Raw genomic sequence first — 22,018 nt, forward strand, 5'->3', positions numbered from 1 at the left:
GCAACTCCACAAAAGTGGGAACCGCACTGCGGGAGCCTGCGGCACGATTTAAAGCGCATCCGGGCGCTGGGTGATGATGCGGCAAAGCGAGGCAGGCTGGGTAGAGAAGTCCCCCTGGACCTCCCTTCTGGCGGTGAACTGCAGACCGGGCACAATACAGGCAGCAACTCCACAAAAGCGGGACCCGCACTGCGGGAGCCCGCGGCATGATTTAAAGCGCCTCTGGGCGCTGGGTGATGATGCGGCGAAGTGAGACAGCTGGGTAGTGAAGTCCTCCTGGACATCCCTTCTGGCGGTGAACTGCAGACCAGGCAGAATAGAGGCAGCAACTCCACAAAAGCGGGACCCGTGTATTCACAATGATGCCCGTTTAGTCAATAGGACACATGTTGATTTTTCAGGAATCGTTCAGAATGACCAACATTTCATTGATGAAGAGGGATATGCTTAGACTAGGTGCTACTAGGATATCTATAACAATGTGGATTTTTGATTTAGAAGCTTATCAATCAATTGTGATTTCACTTCACAGGATTAATTGTGTTTCTTACTGTTTCTATTCGTACTTCCTTAATCACGTTTCGGGTAGTTCAAAGGTTTTCACACTATTATTACTAGCCCAGCAAATAAATCTTTTTGTAGACACGTGACTTCTTCTTTTACGTCTTGTATTCTTTACACCACTTGAGAACTCTATGGTGTTCGCAGGTGGGACGCGATACAATTTGGCATAGCTACAGGTACTTTGGCATGTCGGTGAGCGGCATTCGAGAAGATTTGGCCCAGAAATTTATGATCGGATACTTAGTAAGTTCTCTACATAACATAGATATTTACAATTTGTGATTCGTTACGCGTATGAAGCAACCGTTAGTTATACTTTATTTTTCACGCAGGCAAGCGACAGTCTTTCCGTTTTGCGCTCTTTCAGTCATCGCACATTAGGATTTTCTGCCTGAAAGGTGAGACCTATCTGTTTGGGTCACTGTGGTGGCTTGGGGCATTTACTGTTCTAACACAATTCATGATGCTGAGCACTATTTGGTTTGCATTCTGGGGCTAGTAGGACCCAGAAGTTTTTCAAAGTACCTTGTTGGGGGTTGAGATACATATTGCCCCAGACTTTTGACATTTGAGTGGTAGGTGAGACCCTTATATAACCTAGGAGATTCTATACTCATTCTTTTTCAAAACATAGATTGGATTAAGGTTCTTTATGTTCTAGGACATATCACGGGGTCCTTTCTGAGTGTCTTGTTCACGCTGATTTTCTGCAACTAAAGGGAGTTGCGAGTAACTACTGACAGTCTCAGGGCAGTGGAGGTAAAATGTATGCTATAGTCGTAAATGGGCAGTGTTATGATGTTTTTACAATGATTTATTTCACAAAGCATCCACAGTCATTCGGTTCACTTGGGTGGCAGTACGGTTACTATTCTTCTTTTCTATTTTTTTTTACTCTTTTTGACTCTTCCTGTTTAACTCCTGCCACTTACACGGACTTTGAAGCGTATCTCTGATAATACCACTTTACTTTTCTTCGGCTCCATCGTTCTCAGTTTCATTCATTTATTTTTTTTAATATATTGTTTTTTCTTCCGAATAATTGGAGGCCTTCACAGTTATAATTTATAAAAAAGAAGGCAAATGTGTACATTCATAATGCACATGTTTGTTGTAAATTTCCCCTGAAGAAGGGTGTATGACACACCCGAAATGCATTGGGAATGGTCTTCCTCATGATTGTCAAGAGACTATGAAACATTTTGAAATTTTCATCATTCAAGAACTCTGCTTCGGAATAAAAGGAATCATTGAACAATGCTGGATGGAATTGCAGTTTTATTTGAATTGTTGGATTTACAGTGATTTAACTTGTGGTTATGACGATTAGTTCCTTATGATATGTCAATAGTGTATAATAATGGTAATATAATGTGATATATACTCATTGCTGAGTGTCACAGGTAGTGCTCACTTTGCCTAGGACAGTTAGGCCCTAGATTGGCCTTTATTGGTGCCTGCCGGCTCACACAGCGAGGCGGGAGTGATCGAACACGTTGGCAATACCCGCTGATGGGCCTGGTGGGTCACGGCAACATCGCTCTGCGTGGAATGGGCCGCAAAGACCCAAAGCAAAGAACTCTTCCATTTGAGACGCTCGCGGACACCACCCCAGCACAAGATCCAGCCATGGATGGCCACATAATTAGCAGGTCTGGCCGGCTGCTTGGGATGCGGAAACTCCTGCTGACACTTTTTAACTCTTGCGCCCTAACTGGCCCCCGCTGCACGATGCTGGGTGCGCGGCAAGGGGTGCAGCCTGCTGTGCCAGTCCTGCCCTGCCCTGCGCTGCTCGTCTCGGCACTACGTCCTTTCTTCCTCCTACCCCTTTACCCTATCCCCTTACCCTTCCTTGCTCCATTAACCTTGTCCCCTATGTTATTTAAATGCTTTTCGTGATACTTATGAAACTTGTTACTGTTGTAAAATTGTAACATTACTGTTCCTCATGTAAAACGCTCGCTCCTATCCCCTCTCCCCCGAATCTCTCCCCTTACCTGCTATACCGCCTAGCCCCCTGTCCTTTGTGCCCTTTGACTAAGCACTCCTTCTCCCCTTGTTGGGGAAAGATCCAATATTTATACTCTGGATTCTCAGCGAACCCGCTGAGAGAGTCCACAGCGCCAATGGAGCCACTCACAACTGAGGTATGGTTTGGCCCCCCTTGCCAAAGCACTCCCTCTCCCCTTTTTGGGGAATGATCCAGTATGTAGGCCTTGGAGTCTCAGAGGCCCCTCTGAGAGAGTCCACTACGTAAAGGGAGCCTCTCGCAACAGAGATGGGGAAATGATACCACTTCCCCTATGATCACAGCTTACTGGACTTTGGACGCAGCTTTGACTCGTCTTCCGGGTTGTGTCCTCATCGCCCTCCCCCCCCTCTTTCCACACTGTGTCTCTCCTCCTCCCCTCCTCTTTCCCTCCTTCATTCTCTGTCTACTTCCCCTGCTCCTAACCCCCTACCCTGAATCTCTCCACTTGCCTGCTTTTCCCCTTACGTATATGTGCTTATTGTTTATCTCGACCTTACAAGTAACTATGTTGCCATGCTCTAATAACTGTGTAACCTTTGTAACGATGTAACTTGCAACTATGATCTTATACTCATGTAAAGCGCTCTGATACCTCCGGGTCTAGCCAGCGCTAAATAAAACCTTTAAAATAAAATAAAATAAATAAATAGATTATTTCATCTTTCTGAATCGGTGGTCAGGTGGAACTACCTCAGAGAGAGCACACCAATACCGATTATTTTTTAACACAAGTTTACTCTAACGTTCAACTGAGTGCACCACAGCTATTTCTTTACCTGTTTACTTGTAGAACATTGACATGTTCTTGCCCAGTTTTGTGTCTGTAGCTTGCTCCTGGGTCACAAGACTCAGTGTTCTTGCCAGCTGTACTTAGGAGGTAATAGGTTTTTCTGGATGGGCAAACACTAGCAGAATAGGGAGGGGAATTGGGTTCAGCCCCACTTGCAAATCAATAGGTTGTACTCTGTCTTGGCACAAAGGGCTGCACACTACTCCATTGCTCATGCAGTCAGGCTGGAGCCTGAACAGTGGAGTCAGGGAACTTCAACCACTTGAAAGAAAAACTCGGCAAACTTCTTTTACTTCAAAAATGCCCAGCTATAAAAATAGGACCCTCAAACCCACTCTTTTGTTCACTTTCTTGACCTGAGTAAGGACTCCCAGAGGCCCACCTGCTGATGCTGGCTGACGTGAACTTCTGGAGATTGCTTTGCTGCAACTGGAAGGACGGCTTTGCTGCTTGATACCGTCCCTGCTGCGTGAGCCGTATGCACTCCGTGAACTGAGGACTACCAGAGTGACTCCATTGGCTAGCTGCCTGGCCTCCCGGTCAAATCCTTGGGGACAGAAAAGGCTCCAACTATCCTAACCCTCCAAGTGTAGCCTCTTCAGTCCTGGACCCTTGGTAGATGTGCTAAATTTGTCTAGATAACCAGAATCCAAAATTTGGGCCTTTTTGGCTAAAATGTTCTACGGAACAGAGAGGAGAATGTGACCTACCTCCTCATCGATCTGCTCAAGGTGCATCACTGGTCCATCTGATTACGCTGTAGTACCCTCTATGTGCAGTTCAGTAGCAGCAAATCCTGTTTAACAGTCCTCCCAGATGGGATATCCGGACTTGTGGAGCTGTTGCTAGTTACAACCTCCAACTGTGTCACGCTGGAGATTTTTGACTTCCAAAATGGAGACTAAGGGCCTAATTACGATCTTGGCGGATGATAATGAAATTGTAATTTGGTCGCCTGGAGAGCTGACATATTTGTGACGCAGTAACCTTGTCTGCCAAACAAGTAATCAGTCCCTAAGTCAGAATTTGAAAATCTTCATGACAATGTTGCACAAAGGCTCCCTGATGACAATCCCTCCTCCCTCATCCCGGGACACTGCCTGAGCCTTGTCCTGGTGAACTTTACTTTCCGAGAAATGTTTCTACAAAATTCCATTTAAGTAAAAGGTGAGCACCAGTGGACCGAATCCACTTCTTGAATCTGACCCACACTCCATCGCAGTCAGCCATATTTTTTTTTATTGGGACCCGCTCTTGCGCATTTTAAGCACCCAAAAAATTGATCAAATGATATTCTATTTTTCAAAAATATTGTGGAGTTTTTCTTGTGTTTTAATTTATTGCTAATCGTGTGCTTCATAAATAGCTTATACATTTTGTTCTAAGCTATGAAAGGGTTAAACATAGGCTAATTAAATACTTTAGTGGTTTACCCTGACATAACTTTTTGCTGTTGCTTGAGCAGGGTTAACACTAGGCCTGGGCTAAATTTCCATTCCGCTCCCGGAAATTGCGATAATTTGACATTTTCGCGATCCGCAGTTTAGCAATAATTTGTGTCTTGCTTGCGCTGTAAAATAATACATTCTCGCACGCGCGCAATCGCCTTACCTGAATCCCCACGTTCGCTGACAAGTTTTCCCGATCAGGTCGCTTTCTCCACAAGATGTTGGATTGTTGGTAGCCATTTGCGCTGTCTCGCGACTGTTCGCGCCTGCAGTAACGTCATGCGTCGCGCGATCACGTCTTTTTTCTCGCGACCAAGCACCGCGAGAAGAGTGAAAACAAGATGGCCGCGCCCGCGAGCAACCGCATGGGTATGTTGGCGAGCCGCGACCACACAGAAAATACCGCGAATGGACGGGAAAAAACTTCCACATTTCACGATATTTACGCGTGTTTGCGGATATTTTTCAAATTTTCGCTATAATTTGCGAAAGTCGCTTTTGCAAATTCCGCCCACCCCTAGTTAACACCCCTCTCAGCCAGCAACTCAATTCCCCACACACCCTCAGTCAGGCTCTCAAAGGCTTATAATCCTGGATTGCCATAACAATTTGAAATTGGTGACACACAAAATGGATGTTTGTCTTTTGTCCTCACATACAGTTTCCTTCTGTCTGGATTCACTGAACATCCATCAATGTAGGTATTTAATCATCATCAAAGCCATTGGATTAATTCATTGATTTTCTTCTATTTTTTATACATTCAAAGATAAATGAGAGCTTTGAAATTTAAGCTTTGTTGATCAGTAAAGTGAGTAGCAGATTAAAATCAGGCACAGACAAAAAACCCATAAAACACAAGTGATTTTTATTGGTATAATCAGTCACTGAGTATGTTTCTCTTGGTGCTGACCGGTAGTCAGTCCTTATTATATCAGGAGACTAGGGCCCAAGTAGGACTGAGTTGGGCACATTCTCCAACTGATTATTCGACTTCCAACTCAACTTGCAAACACTGGATGTCTGAGGAGCTGTGAGAGAGAAAGAAGGTGCACCATTCCCAGGTAAGCATAGAGAGATAGGGTGCAAATTGTGACCATTGCAAATTGTGAACCCCATGCAATTAGTACTTACCAAGTGCACACTAATTACCTAGGTGAAGGAAATATATGAGGCCCATTGTGATTGAACCAATAGGTTTGCAAGACTGACAGAGCTCCCATTTCATCTTTCAATGGGTTCGGCATTAGGGCCCTGTGGCAGGCTGAAAGTCCAGCAGGTCTTTAATGGGAATGATTATAGCAAATTGGGACAGGATTCCTGTTGATTCTTGTCTGTTTTTTATACTGTGGCAATCAAGAGTAAATGAGCCAGATATTTGCACATATTCCTCATACATCAGTCTAGACTGACAGCTCTTGAAAGTTTCCTCTGTAGCTAGGGTCACTACTGTTTTGTATTCTGCCTTCTGTTCTGAGAACATATGCCTATCTGAATATATGTCCTCTTGAGTCTGAAACTGCACCTGTAAATAAACAGATCATCATTTTGGAGGTAGACTACATTACATGTCATACTCTGTAGAAGACTAAAAAGCATTTCTCACTTGAGAGATAGCAGTGGCCACAACTAATGATCCCATCTGTATATGTCCACCTATGTTTATTATCAAACTATAAAAAAAAAAGAAAGTAACTGGGACTAATTGTGCTGACCTGAATTTAATAGGAGCACAAGGCTTCTTACATTTAGATGGAGCGATACGTTACTCGGGGAGACCACTCTGTCCAACCTGCATTTGGGTACTACCTAGGCTCAAGCGGAACTTCAATTATGCCAGAGTCATACGAGTAAGTCAGGTAGCTCCCCATTACTCTTTGACAGAGAATTTGTGATAATTATGTGATTAATTCTGCTGTTATTATAAGGAGTAATTTGTGGGGGAGATCCTGCAGAGAGTCCACATTTACAGAGCGTGAGTGGCTGTGTGATCAATATTTGTGTTCTGTTGTATTTAGAGCTATTTCTTAGCACAAAATCCACCCTCACCCATTTCAGATGTAGGGAGGCATCTTTGCTCTAAGAAATAGAAGTACAAGCAGCATTACACTTCGCCCAGAATAGTGCCCACCTCTACTCCTATCTGTGCTATGATGGAGCAGAAATCTCCCTTAGCCTGCACCGTAAAGGAAGAATTATTGACAAGTGCTGGGTGAACAATAAATGATATCAACAAACATAGAAGTAGATCTTGAATATTAATGCTTCAAAAATGGTATTGTAGAAAGAAGTAAGAAAAATTCAATCTGCAAAAGAAACTGAAAAAAGACAGAATTTAACAATATATTGGAATTTAAAGTAAGCAAAGCAACAATTCATAGGACCTTGGGAAGAGAATAGGTGAAATGAAATTAAATAGAACCTGGTAGCAAGAAGGTAATTTATTAACAAATAAAATGTAAATATTTAAGCAGTGAGAAAGGAGGGAGACGTCAAGTACAGTTGGTATCATCAATAATTAGTTTTACAAGAATGGAAATGGAAAAAGGCTAAATATCATATATGTTTTTCAATTGACATTCGCCAGGAGACTGAGGAGCTATTTCTTTTGGGCCTTAACATAAAGAACACCTTCGTAATCTACCACATCATATAATCGAATCACTTTCCTAGGCAGCATCTCCGACTCCAGAATGACATATCCGCCCTCCTCAAGGGTTTTACTCACAAAAGCTTCATCGATGGATAGATGCGGAAACTTGAAACTCCCAACCATGCAATATGTTTGTTTTAGGCATGCAATCATTATGAGAAGCCCTCCGCTTTTTAACAGCGATGAAACATTTGTTAGGGCGCTGAAGAACTCTGCATTATTTGTCGTGTGACATTCCAAGCAATGCTTCAAAAAGAGGCAGTCGGCTGGGGGCACAGACGTGGGAGAAAAGGGGTTGCTTTTGCTGACATCATATTCAAGAACCTGTGTGATTTTTCCTTGCAGCATGTTTTGGTTCTCAGCCCATGCATCCCTAAAAATGAAGATATTTGTATAGTTAATACCAACTTTTATTCATTGGTTGATCTCACCACCACCTAGATTTTATTCTATTGCCCTAAAACAATATATTTTTAATAAACTGATGTATCCCACTTGTCCAATGTATAGCACCCTTATGTCATATTGGTACTGATGACAGTATATAAACCTAAAATTAATACATATATAATGTAGATAAAAATACAAATACATCTATACGCATTTACATGTACAGAGAAGACAGAGAGAGAGAGATCATGTGCCATATTACACATTACCCACTACGTAATTTTTATATCACATGTCAATTTTAAGAAGTTCAATTGTAATTAGATTGTTTAGGTTAAGCTAGCATTCAAGAATACATTGTTGATAAAATAATAGAATGGAGAAAAACAAGAGGATTTATTAATTTCAGTGGGAGTCACATTTGTCAAATAGTTTCGGATTTACTGGTTTTGCCACAGACACCACAGAGTTTGCAAATTATGTAGGTTCCACAAAAAAAGATATTCTAGGTTTAATGAATGAAAATAATACTGCCAGATGTTTTGACTTATAATTTGTATTTTTGCTGCATAATTGCAAAATATCTAGCTGCCTGACTTGGCTCATGATCCTAGGAGCCTAGGAAATGATGATGGTTTACAAAATGTTTTTGGTACTGTCATTATCTTTACATCTATCTATCTATCAGCTGCAGCTTTTGTGGATATTGAACTACTGTTTGCGAAGAAGTCCTGTCATATGTAGCATTGTCGCAAATTACAACATTGTCTGATTTAGTCTTGATTGGTTTTGAAGAGTAGAAAGTTAGTCGCTGATGCAAGCTGTGTAAGGTAAATCAGTTGGTTAAGAAGTATATATGCTCCTCATTTATGCTAGTACACTGTTTATGACAAACATTTTATCTGTCCAAAGTGGAACATTACAAAACATGGTATGGACGCTAAAGGAAAGGAAGGAGAGAAGGAAAAACTTGTCAATGATGCAGAAGTTCCCAGTTTGAAAATATTTCAGGGCTCAACTGCTATGCAAATTCTGTTATGAATGTACTGTTCCATTTTCCACATATAGTAAACGAAGATAACAGATTTCTTAACCATGTACCATATGTGATTCATCTCCACATCTCAAGAAACACATGGGTTAGGAAGTGATAATGACCAATCCACCGAGAAGAGGGCTCTATACAACACAGCCAAGCACAAACAGTTGCCACAACTTTCACAGCCAGTAATTAACTTGACAAGATGCCCAAGAGGGCTGGAGCAGACTTCAGCACTTCAAGCGATGTCAAGAATTGACTCCGCCATAGAATCACAGGGGGCAACTCAGGTCCAGCCTTTGCTCCAGGTAGAGGCTCGGGTACTTGAGCAATGGAACTCACTGTACCTACCTTTGACATATCAGGCACATAAAAAGCCCACCCAGTCTCCAAATCAATTAGATAATGCTGCATTAGAGGAAGACCCAGCTGTTTGTTGAGAGATTCTCCTAAGTCCATTTCATCAGCTAAGTCTCAATTCTTTGACAAAACTATTGGGAGAAGCGAAGGAGTCTCGACAAAAGACTCCCATTTGTAAATCGGTGGCTCAACGATAGACAAAGATGCTGCAAGGCAAGAGGAGCACTTATTCCATTTACCGGGCAGACAGAGCTCCAAATCATTCTAGCCTCACAGACAGAGCCACACAATGAATGGCGCACACATGCAGTCCTGGATAGGGGCTCTCAAAGCCATGAGGTTTACATGATGTTACGAGTTTTAACATTTGCCTGCTGCTTTTTTCATTTTCCTCATACCCGCACTTTAAAAGCTTACAAATTGCCTATTTTGCACATTCCTCTTTCAAATCTCCCGATCTGCTGGTCGCGGCGAGGGTTGGAGGGCATTTCCTTCCCTCGCGACGCCATCTTGCTACTGGCGCAGGTCAGCGCGCTAGTTGTTTTTACCAGGACGCATTTAATGCGCGTCGCACGGACGCGCAGCGCCTGAAGGGGTTTCCCGGGCTGAGACACGTACTGTGAATGTGTGTTTTCGCTTATGCTGCATATGTTGGGATGTTTTTATTGAATTACGAGTTTTAACATTTGCCTGCTGCTTTTTTCATTTTCCTCATACCCGCACTTTAAAAGCTTACAAATTGCCTATTTTGCACATTCCTCTTTCAAATCTCCCGATCTGCTGGTCGCGGCGAGGGTTGGAGGGCATTTCCTTCCCTCGCGACGCCATCTTGCTACTGGCGCAGGTCAGCGCGCTAGTTGTTTTTACCAGGACGCATTTAATGCGCGTCGCACGGACGCGCAGCGGACGCGCGCAGCGGGCGCGCCGCTGGCGCGCCAAAGGCAAGCCCGTCTGCGCCCGTCCGCGCCCCGGTAGCGACCAGCGCCAGAAACGCTGTTCCACGATCCGTGCGCTCTCTGGCTACTGCCGGTCGTGTGGTATACTCTGGCGCCGCTCTCAGGGGCCTGAATGTGACAGGCTGTCGACATCCACATTCGTGGGATGTGACAGCTATTCCGCTTGGAGCATGTAGTTCTTGTGGTTTCCAGTTGGGGCTGGACTATGCGCTTCCCCCTAAACTAACCCCGGGTTTTAAAAGGGGTACTAACCCGGTGCAGCTTTCAGCTGCACTCATCAATGTTCGCTCATTAAAAAGACATCATGCGGAAGTTCATGGGCTGCTAGAGGATGGGGCCTTGGATATGCTGTTTCTTACGGAGACCTGGCTTGACTCCTCTGCGGCCCCCATAGTCGCGTTGGCTACCCCTTTGGGCTATAAGATCCTGAGAGCTGATCGTAAAGGGTCAAGAGGGGGAGGTGTTGCTGTTATCTACAAAGAATGCTGGGATCTTTCTTTGGGTGACTCTCAGGATTGGGCAGGCTGTGAGGTACTGGACTTTAGTGTCCGACTTTCAGCTCACTTCACTCTTGGGGCCTCTCTGATCTATCGGCCTCCGGGCCCTCCTGGCTCCTTTCTCCAAACTTGGGGAGATGCCCTTACTGCTAGGGCGGTCAGGTTCTCTCATTATTTGGTGCTGGGAGACCTGAATTTTCACTTGGATATGCCTCATGAGAGGGAGGTGATGGACATATTGGATCATCTAGCCATGGCCCAACTTGTCCAGCTTGTCCGCCTGCCTACTCATCAGGCTGGTCACCTATTGGATCCTATTTGCTCCAACTTTTCCATCGCGGTTAATGACCCTCTCCCTCTGACGTGGTCTGACCACTATATATCTTATTTCTCCTGGACAGTCTCCAGGACAGAGGCTTGGTTGCCTGGCTTTTCGAAACCTGTCTTGGGGAAAATTGACACCCAGGACTTTGTGCACGCTTTGGACTCCACCAGGCCGGTACTGTCCGGGAGTTTAGAAGAATGTATGACGGGATTCACGGATTGGCTGTCCAAAGCTGTGATCTCTGTTTCCTCTCGTCAGCCCATAAAACCGGCCAGAGCATCCCCTTCTAAACCATGGTTTACCCCGGCTCTCAAAGCTTTTAAACACGACTGTAAAATCTTGGAGCGGGCATGGCGGAAGAGTAATTACTGCCCTGTGGCGAAATCAAAACTACGTACTATGCAAAGATCCTATTATGACGCCATATCTGCGGCTAAAAGGCAGTTTTATGCGGCCCGCATTGAGGTGGCCAGGAACAATTCCAAAGAAATCTTTGCTATAGTTCAGAGCTTCATCTCTCCATCGGCTCAGAAAAGTGCCACACCCTCTTCTTTTGATTGGTGTAATACTCTGTCTGAGTTTTTTAGAGATAAGATTCTGGCCATTCAGGCATCTTTTTTTCCTGACAGTGATGTACGGGATGGTGCAAGGACTGTTCTGCCCACCCCCTCTACCTTACTGTCTGCTTTTTCTCCGGTCCCTCCCTTGGAAACTTTGAAGATTCTTAAAGGGCTCAAGTCGGGATCCCCTGCTGATGCATGCCCGGCCAGACACTTAGCAGAGGCTGCTGACTGTATCTATCTGGAGGTCAATTTGATTATCAACCTTTCCCTTCAGTCTATGGTGGTGCCTCAGGTCTGGAAGCAGGCCAAGATTCTTCCTCTGCTTAAGAAACCGTCTTTGGACCCGCTCAATCCGGTCAGTTATCGGCCCATCTCCCTCCTGCCAGCCATTGCTAAGGTTTGTGAGAAGGTGGTGCACAAACAGTTGTCGGATTTTGTGGAGACGGAGGGTATTTTACATCAAGCACAATCGGGGTTCCGGACTGGCCATTGCACCGAGACGGTTCTTGTTGAGGTGGTCGAGGCGGTTCGAACATGCCTGGATGATGGGGGCAGAGCAGCCCTGATCTTATTGGACCTCTCGGCGGCCTTCGATACGGTCCCACACGGCCTTTTGATGACCCGTCTCACTGAGATTGGAGTCTCTGGGGCCGTGTGGGGCTGGCTCAGGTCTTTTCTTGAGGAAAGGGCCGAACAGATCTGGATCCCCCCGTTTAGTTCCTCCCCTCCTTTGGTCACTACGGGAGTCCCGCAGGGCTCTGCACTTAGCCCTCTGCTCTTCAATATTTACGTCACACCGTTGATTCATCTTGCTGAGGATCTGGGGGCTAAGGTACTGGCGTACGCTGACGACACCCAGCTACTCTTTACGTGGGATAAGACCTCCAGCTCTGTTCTGGCCGCCCAACAGTGCCTTCGAACCATCTTCTCCTGGCTGGCTAATGCTCAGCTCAAGTGTAATGAGCAGAAATCCGAGATCTGGCTCTTCGGCACGTTTCCTACGGACTTCCGTCAACAGTTATGGCCTCAAGAGCTCCCTCCTCCCTTTTCGGAAGGACAGCCCACTAAGAACTTGGGCATTTGGTTTGAGGAGAACCTGTCCTTCTCTACCCACATTAAGAAAACGGCCGGATGTTGCTTTGGCCTTATTAAAACACTCAGGAGCTTCTTCTCACTGATCCCGCAGGCAGCCAGAGTAACCGTGACCTGCGCTCTGATTCTCTCCCGGCTAGACTATGCCAACTCCTTGTTTACTGGGTCACCTGGTTATTTGGTCAAGAAGTTGCAGGTGGTCCAGAACACGGCGGCTAGGCTAGTCTTAGGTTTTTCATCTAGGTCGAGCGTCACCACGCACTTAAAATCTCTACATTGGCTGCCGATCGCGGCCAGGATCAAATTTAAATCTTTGGTCCTGGCACATCGTGCTCTTCATGGACAGGGCCCTCTCTATCTGCAAAGACGCTTTGCCTTTTATGCTCCTGCAAGGGCCCTGCGCTCGTCGGCCCTCCGCCTGGCTTTCGTCCCGCGATTCAAGCTTCAGAGGATGGGAGGTAGCTCTTTGGTGGTTAGAGCTAGTAGGGCCTGGAATGCCCTTCCTCTTGATCTTCGCCTCACTCAGGAGCTCGCATCTTTTAAGAAAAAGCTTAAAACATTCCTTTTTGTATGATTGTCTCTTTCCCCCCCTTTGGTTCGCGCCGGGACACTCTTGAGTAGCCGAGCGCGTTACAAATGGAATAAATGAAATAAATGAAAATATTCACAAGCTAACATCATATTTTCGGATGTTTTCAATATGAATTTACTACAGGGCACAGAAGTCAAGCTTCCAGGTCAAACCCAGGAAGTCCTTGGCAACCAAACAAGATGTGACTTGCCTGTCAAAAAACGTATTTCTGTGCTTGAGGCCTTGTCCAATGGGCAACCCGTCTGCCTTCAGAAGAGTGACTGATACGGCATGCTGTACTATAGATTTCACCTTGGTAGACTCTGACTTGTTCCGTGGCATCACCAATTTTAATATAAAAGAAACCTTTACCCTGGAACTTATACCTCCCTGGGCTCTAGAAGCACAAGGTCTGCTCTCAGTCATACAACCTTTCAATTTAAAGTGCCTTAAATGGAAAGAAGGTATGACAGAGACAATCATGAACTTCATCACCACCTGCTTAAATCAAGACTCTCTGAGCCATGAAGACAGGATGTTCCTGGCACAGGCTTGGGAAGCAATTGTAGACATTCTCATTTCAACATTAGCGCCTAAGCATCCAACTAAACATGCGATAGGCCAGATTAGGGCAGAACAGTTCACTTCAGAACTAAGGTCCATGAAATAAACCCTCAACAATGAGCTCATGTGTAAATCAACTGAGTCAAAACACAATCTCCAATATCGTCAGAATGAAGCAAGTCTATGGGGGGATTTCAATGGTTTTTCACAAGTGAAATGTCCAGCTAACTATAACATGTGTGAAACCTATGGTTTTTTCAGTGAATTTGAAAGGTTTTTTAAATGCTAATTCCTAACTATAACGTGTGTGAAACCTATGTTTTTTTTAGTGAATATATATATATATATATATATATATCCAAAGCTATAATACTGTGCCTGGAGTGATAAATGGCTTTTGTCATTTTACAGCTCGGCATGGATAGCACTCTACTAATCCTATGCTTTAAGACTTTGCTGTATAAATGGGAAAAGACTTTGTCCATTTCTATCTCGGCGTGGATAGCATTGTGCTAATCCTATGCTTAAAAGCTTTGATAGAAAAGCAGACATTTGAGGTGAGCAAATTTAGAGTGTAGCTGGAGTTGAGGGTGCTCTGTACACGAGCTGCCATCCACCTAATCTTGGGAACTACCCAGAGTTCTCTCCGTCTTTTTTGCATAATTTAAGCGTCACTCTATGCCTGCAAGGGAATTGTTTTGACTTATACAGGGTGCTCCCTTGTGTCTGGACAAAGCTAAACCTCTCTGAAGAGCTGTAATGGCAGCGAAACACGTGTCAGGGGTTGCTTTTATTCAGTTCAGTTCAGGTTGGCTTGGATGGTATTTCACCAATCCAAAGCTATAATACTGTGCCTGTAGTGCTCTCCTTCCTTTTTGCATATATATATATATATATATATATATATATATATATGATATATGCCTATATGTAAGATCTGACTCAGTAACCTAGACAGTGTATGAGTACAGTATGAGTGAGTAAATGGCTTTGTTAGTGATTATTTTAGACAAGTGTTTGAGTGATACACTGGATGACTAAAGTAGTGAATATGTGACTGTTTGTAAGAATAATTGTTTGAACAAAATTTAGTTTGAGGGTATGTAATTCTATAATTTTATACCTAGAAAGTATAATTTACAAAATAGGCAGAAACAAGTAATGAGTAGCTACAGATCGACTTAATTCAAACGTTGGCCTCAACATTGTTCGACTTGGGCTCCAGGCTCTCGAAAGGCCTGTAGGGCCTCCCGATAGTTTGAACTCTTGTTCCTGCTGTCCACTGATTAACAAACTCTCATCCCTTCCAGAAATTCTGGGCTCACTTTTGGACAGCGTGAAGCTCTTTACCAACAGCAAGCGAAAACCTAAATATACTCAAGAGGCTCAAACCGGCTCTCCTGCTGAAGAGTCCCTGTGCCTAGCAACATTAGATTCATTATCATCAACGAGAATAATTATTTCCCTCCCCTTGGAATCAGACCTCAAAAACTCAACGTCCTCGCCTTGTCAGTCATCGGCGACCGGAACAAGTAATCACAAAGCTGGCTTGGTGACCGTTAACACCATCAGTCTAATGACCACTTCATTAGCGACCACGCAGCCTGATCTCACTGACCCAGCTCCTTCAAATGTCGCCCACCTGCCCTCTAATCTCCCCACAATCCACCATTGTCCAGGAGGGAGAGTAAAAAACTTTAAAAACAAACCAAAAAACAATGTCTTGCAAAACGGAGATCGAAGTTTGACGGGACAGGGGTCACTATCATGCCAGTTTCTGAAGTGAGTGGTTATTTTTAACCAGGCTTTAAAACTCCAAATGAAAACCTCTGAGACTAGAATGACGCTCATTGATAATAATGACTCCATCGATAACCCCCGGTCACTCACTCAGGAAGCTTCCAAGGGTACACCCCGCCCCCCGGTGTCACCGAACTATACTCTACCATTACGAAGCACGGGTCTCTGTCAACAAAAATCAAAGAGATAGCCTCTCAAGGCCAAAGGCTGGGCAGGCAAGACATCATAGCTCAGCCTTTAAGGGAAGTCTCAAACACATGGAAAGGTCCAAATAAGTGCTAAGAAAATGTAAACAATACTACCGTCATTTCCCAAATCACAACAGACGGCGTTCTGATGGGCCCTTCTTTGCGTTACCTATCAGGTAAACTGACCAAAACCATCTGGGACTACCCTACAGAAATGCAGAAGCCTTCTCATTCTCAATTTATACAGGCCTCAGAAGGGCAAAGTCAATTGGAGGGGAATCATGGTCAATCTGAAGTTATACCCCTACACTTTAAGGACCCTTTGCCTCCGCCTGAAACAGTTGGGAGTCAGAAATACCAAGGTCCGGAGAAAGATGCTGAACTTGTTTTCTTTCCTCACTTTGCCCACAGGGGCCTGCATGACACTCTTAATAGAAACAACCTAATTTGCTTATTCAAGCATGTCCCGGCGCTCTCTGGGATTACTTCTTCTGATCTTACATCAGTCAAGTTTGCCTTAATACCAGGCAAAGGGTCTTCGGAAGCAACTGTCACAACATGGTCACGAGAATCCCTAAGGGATTATGTTTTTGGGGAAGCCACTTTCTTTGAAGGCTGGAGTATAGAACTCTGGGCCCCCCCAAAAAAATATCCCCACGTTCTTCTTCAGGATGACCCAGTGAGTCCGTACACTAGCATTCTGAAAGGGTCACGGGGTGCAACCCATGTTTGGCTGCCAGACGCATCAAAAGCGGATAACCTCATAAACATTTCATATAATCACAATCATCACTTGGTGAGCTGTAAACCAAGTCTCTCTGTCTCCCATAATACTTACAGCCGCCATGGGTACTCCCATCGAGGGCCTTCAACCCCCTGAACCCATCAGTATCCTTCCTAATGGCTCAGTCAAGTGGTCAGATTCTAAACTTGCCATCTCCTCTTGGAATGCTGCTGGGTTAAAGTCAACTCTTTCATCGAAATCAGCAGTGGACTATCTGAGTAAAAGTGACATTATCTGTTTTCAAGAGACCTGGTCTATGTTTCTATCGGCTCTCCATGGCTACTATGAACTCTTTCAATCAGCATCCCAGCCTAGTTCCTATGGTAGACCTGGGAGCCTCTCCATTTTCATCAAACATAGGTGCAAGATCGCAGCTACCCCCTCTATCGGAACTCAACAGCAGGGCAAATTGTATTAATCACCAATCTTTCAACTCCTACAAGGGCCTTCCCTTTGCTTTTAATCAACTATTACCACAACACAGCTAAAACTTCAAAGTCACTGGCAACAGCTCTTTTGGTCAAACATCTGGAAGAGCTTTTACTTGAGTTTGTTTCTGCCGAAGTTTTGTTATAAGGAGATTTTAACATCAGAGATCTGGAATCCAACGCTCATTTAGTCAACAGACGGCTCTCCTTCTACATCCCCAACCGCCAGCTACGCTCCGCCTACCTCTCACTTGCCACCGTCCTGTGCATCCGAAGAACAACCACCGGCAGGAGATCTTTCTCCCACCTCGCCGCCAAGACATGGAACACCCTCCCACTGAGCCTACGACAGACCCAAGACCTGCTGACCTTCAGGAGGATACTCAAAACCTGGCAGTTCGATCTGTAGCGCCCCCCCCCAGCACTTTGAGACCCTCGCAGGAATGTAGTGAGCTTTACAAATGATTTATTGATTGATTGGCGCACTGAAGCTGATTTTAATGCTGGCGCTGGGGAAAGGGGAGGATAGTGCCATATTTCTATAAATATGCCACTCTCCTCCTCTCTCAGCAGTGCAGCATTTCTGTCTGCTGCAATGCGCCGCTTGAATATATCGTAAATTTGCCCTATGTTCCCCAAAGAGTTCATTCTAGATGATAAGGTGGTCATACCATTGTCAACCACAGCTAACCCCTTTTCTAAACTAACCTTGTCAATTTTGCACAGTCTTTCAGCAGTATGCTGCTGAGAGGCCTTCCATATTTCATTGTATATGCCATACAAGAAGCACTTTTGATTTGGTTCCTGGGGACCGAATAAAAAGTCCCTGATTTACAGGTCATCAGATAAAAGGGTTAAGTGTTGTTTACCTGATACAGTGCCAATGTTTTTAGCCAATCAAGGCACAACTTACCAACACTGTAAGTTGTCGGTAAACGACCAAAATATAGAATCCAAAATATAGACAGGACAGAATATTGACTCCAAAATATAGATAGGACAGAATATCGAAATTGGGGTATGAAATATCGATTTCCATAATATCGAATTTAAAATATAGATTTCCATAATATCGATTTTTGTTTAGTGTTATGTATGGTAGTATATGTGTTAAAATTATGTATTATTTTTGTAATGTATGTTTCATTTATTTAAACTAATGAATGTTATGTAATTTAATTTTTGCTTAGTTTAATTCCGTAGCGGGTTGTGGGTTTATAGGGGAATAGGGTGAGAAGTAATTTAATTATAGTAAATTAAATATTAATTTTTATTTATATGTATTGATAATTATTTGATTGATAATTAATTATTAATTGGTAATTACTTTTTATTAATTGTAATTATTTTTTATTAATTGGTAATTAATTTGTATTAATTGATTAATTGGTAATTATGTTAAATGTATATTTTATTATTAGGAGCGGGTTGTGGGTTTATAGGGGAATTGGGTGGGAAGTAATTTAATTGTAATAAAGTAAATATGAATTTGTATTTATATGTATTGATAATTAAGTGATAATTAATTATTAATTGGTAATTCATGTTTATTAATTGGTAATTCATTTTTTTCAATGATTATTCATTTTTATTAATTGGTAATTATTTTTATTTAATTTTTTATTGGTATTGATAATTAAATTAATCTTATTTTAATATTAAATCATTACTTTCCCTACTGTTGCACTCTCAGGAGTGGGAATAGTAATTTTCACCCTCCCACTATCCAACGCTTTCCCTACTGTTTCACTCACTGGAGTGGGAATAGTCATTTTTACCCTCCAGCTATCCAACGCTTTTCCTACTGTTGCACTCTCTGGAGTGGGAATAGTAATTTTTACCCTGCTGCTATCCAACGCTTTCCTTATTGCTGCACTCTCTGGAGTGTGAATAGTAATTTTTACCCTCTCGCTATCCAACGCTTTCCCTACTGTTGCACTCACTGGAGTGGGAAAATTAATTTTTACCCTCCCGCTATCCAACGCTTTCCCTACTGTTGCACTCTCTGGAGTGGGAATAGTAATTTTTACCCTCCCGCTATCCAACGCTTTCCCTACTGTTGCACTCACTGGAGTGGGAAAAGTAATTTTTACTCTCCCGCTATCCAACGCTTTCCCTACTGTTGCACTCACTGGAGTGGAATAGTAATTTTTACCCCTATGCTATCCAACGCTTTCCCTACTGTTGCACTCACTGGAGTAGGAATAGTAATTTTTACCCCTACACTATCCAACGTTTTCCCTACTGTTGCACCCACTGGAGTGGGAATAGTAATTTTTACGCTCTCAGTATCCAAGAAAATCTCTACTTTTCTTTACATTACATTTATTATTTTTACATTCTCAGCTTTGTTATATTATTTTAAGTATGTTTTATTTAATTGTTTTTAATATTTAATTACATTTATATTATTATTAATACATTTAACAAATTCGATATTTTAGTTAACTATATTTTAACATTCTATATTTTGGAATCGATATTTTAGTACTTACCTGTTTGCAGATAGGGATTCTATATTCTGTACTTCGATATTTTGGAGTCAATATTTTGGGCATTCTATATTATGTCCCTCAATATTTAGTCACTGAACCAAGTTGTCACCAACCCATAGTGTTCAGGTTTCACATAACGCATGTCAGGTTTGTTAATCTTGAAACCCTTGGTATTACCCAAGAATATTTCCTGACATACGTTAGTGTCAAGTAGCCAAACTACCTATCCCTTCCGATTGGGGTCAGATGAATTGTATGTGCTATTATGCAGCATGGTATCTAATGTATCCTCACTGCAGTGAGTAAATTGTTGCCAGTTTTCAAAATGTGCAAATGTGGGAATTTGTGGTATGTAAAAAATCTTTCATCTTAGCTATTCCAAGACATGTTGCTTGTTGCACAGTTTTGTTTGCATCAGGCATGTTCTAAAACGTTTGCAGTTCCCTGATCCTGCCAGTCTGTTGTCCCCCAAACAGATTTTACATCTAACGTGTCCCTCCAAATGTTGAACCTTGTGCAGACATCTGGGAAGAAAAGAAGCAGGTGATGGTGTAAGTCTATAGAAATATAGGTCTAGGTCAGAAGTATTGGAACCAGAAAGATGAGCAGGCTTTTGTACACATGTTTTTGAACTACTCTGTGGTGTTTTGGGGCACTGTTCCCATTGAGTGTAATTGTAAATAGCAGGTTAACGCTTGCTTAATGCAGAAAATGATGAGCATAATGTTGAAAAGAGAACATGTTGTCATAATTAGATGTACATCTTAAACTGATTCAGAGGAAAACACAGTTGAATGCTCTAGATCTTCCGGCAGGTCATGCACTGTATCAATGTCCCAATCATCAGAAACAGTATATGGGGCAATGAAATAATTCAAAGACATTTTTAACAAATAATGAATATGTTAAAGCTTGGTGGGACCCTACACATCATATGATACCCTGTCCAAAACAATACCCTTGTGAACTCAAACTGCTGCAATGTTTATCAAGGAAAGGTCTCCGTTCAAGGTGGGATGATGCATGTGGTTTGAGTACCAAGTTCACCAGTTGTACTGCAAAGTGTTCTGGATGATAGTGTCTATATAGAAGTACCAACCCAATCCAAAGGACCAGGAAAAGTAATCCAATTGTAATCTGAAGATGTAACCAATGATAAACAAAATATGTCCTTTTCAACCAAAGATAGAAAACACAGACATTCAGCCTGGAAGGGAGAGGCGTTTGTTGTGTTGGTAGACAGATGCATCAGAAGAGATGTTATTAAAGTCATTGAAGTAGCCAGAGGCCATTTGATCTATTTCTGGCAGCTCAGCAGGTTTTATAGAACCCAGTAATGACTCGATCTGTGTTACATTGACATAGACCGTGTTTTGTATGGTTTCTGAATTGAAATCTGTTTCTGTACTAGTTGATTGTACAGTTGTTGTAATTGTAACTGGTAGAAGACATGTTTTGTTGCTTTTTATTGTTAGCTCACTTTTGAAAAAGAAAGGATGCTTCTTCAATCATCAAAGCTTCCATTTGAACTTCCTGTACTGTAGTGAGAGGAGGCAGGTAACTACCCAGGATCCCACATCACCTACTGCTGGGAATTGGCCACATAGTGTTGTTTGATCAGCTCAATTGAGACAACTATTTGTTCATTGTGACTGGCAAGAGGTGGGAGAGGTACAGCTCTGGTACCTTCAACAGCCAGGACAGGTATAAGCACTATGTAGGAAGACCCAAACTCGTTTTCGTTCAGTGTTTTCCTTGACCAGATCCCAATCTTTTTGATTTAGTCAGACCTCATCGGGACTACCTTAACCTCTCCAGTGGCAGTGCGTTTTACTTGTACATTGCTTTGTTTGTCCCAGAATTCAACTAGTTCATGGTAAACAGCTAAACGATCACTGATGTCAAATGGTGTTTCCGCCACCAATGTGCTGGGATTATAGTGTCTGAGACCCACATCTTTGCCTCAAACAGGATTTCATAGGGCATCCGGCCATCCAGGGATTTTCTCTGCATGTTTTTGAGTGCTTGCTTGACTCCATATAGGTGATGAGCCCAACTGCACCTGAGCTTAGTACCCTTGCTGTTAAAGAGTGTGTCACGTGGGCCGTAGGGACATTGTTCTTTTCACTAAGTTAGCATGAGCACGCTGCAGCTTGCTTGCTGCTTTTGCACACGTTATTACACGTCTTTATTTTAGCAATAATTTCAATGACTATTTTTACATAAGAACTCATCTCTGTGTTCACTGTCTGCATGTTCCTGGGATTTTGACTGAACATTATACGCAAGGTCGAACAACAATGCCCCTGTTATTTTGTACTTGCCAGGCCTTAGCCCTTAGACAAAACATACCGATGCAGCTGTCGTTTGGACAAATGTACTTTGGTTATATTAGAATACACAAATAGGTAGCACTCACTTGGAGAGGATCATTTCCAGGGAGAAGAGTGAGACAGCACCTATGATGTTGATCTACCAT

The 22,018-nt window shown here is 43.1% G+C and overlaps 1 protein-coding gene and 1 long non-coding RNA gene across 2 annotated transcripts in view; one reads left to right on the top strand and one right to left on the bottom strand.

Annotated features, from left to right (window-relative positions):
• The first annotated feature begins 896 nt into the window (after positions 1-896).
• The window catches only part of LOC146829843 (uncharacterized), a 270,714-nt gene continuing 249,592 nt past the window's right edge, over positions 897-22,018 (top strand). Inside the window, exon 1 of the long non-coding RNA XR_014962301.1 lies at positions 897-962. This is a non-coding gene — a long non-coding RNA (uncharacterized LOC146829843). The remainder of the gene's footprint in view (positions 963-22,018) is intronic.
• LOC146829844 (nicotinamide N-methyltransferase-like) overlaps positions 7,261-22,018 on the bottom strand; it is a 45,567-nt gene continuing 30,809 nt past the window's right edge. Inside the window, exon 3 of the mRNA XM_085608514.1 lies at positions 7,261-7,860. Coding sequence (XP_085464640.1) covers positions 7,434-7,860 — 427 coding nt within the window. The 3' untranslated portion in view covers positions 7,261-7,433. The remainder of the gene's footprint in view (positions 7,861-22,018) is intronic.

Source organism: Triturus cristatus, chromosome 5_2, assembly GCF_964204655.1.
Source record: "Triturus cristatus chromosome 5_2, aTriCri1.1, whole genome shotgun sequence".
Lineage (NCBI taxonomy): Eukaryota > Metazoa > Chordata > Amphibia > Caudata > Salamandridae > Triturus > Triturus cristatus.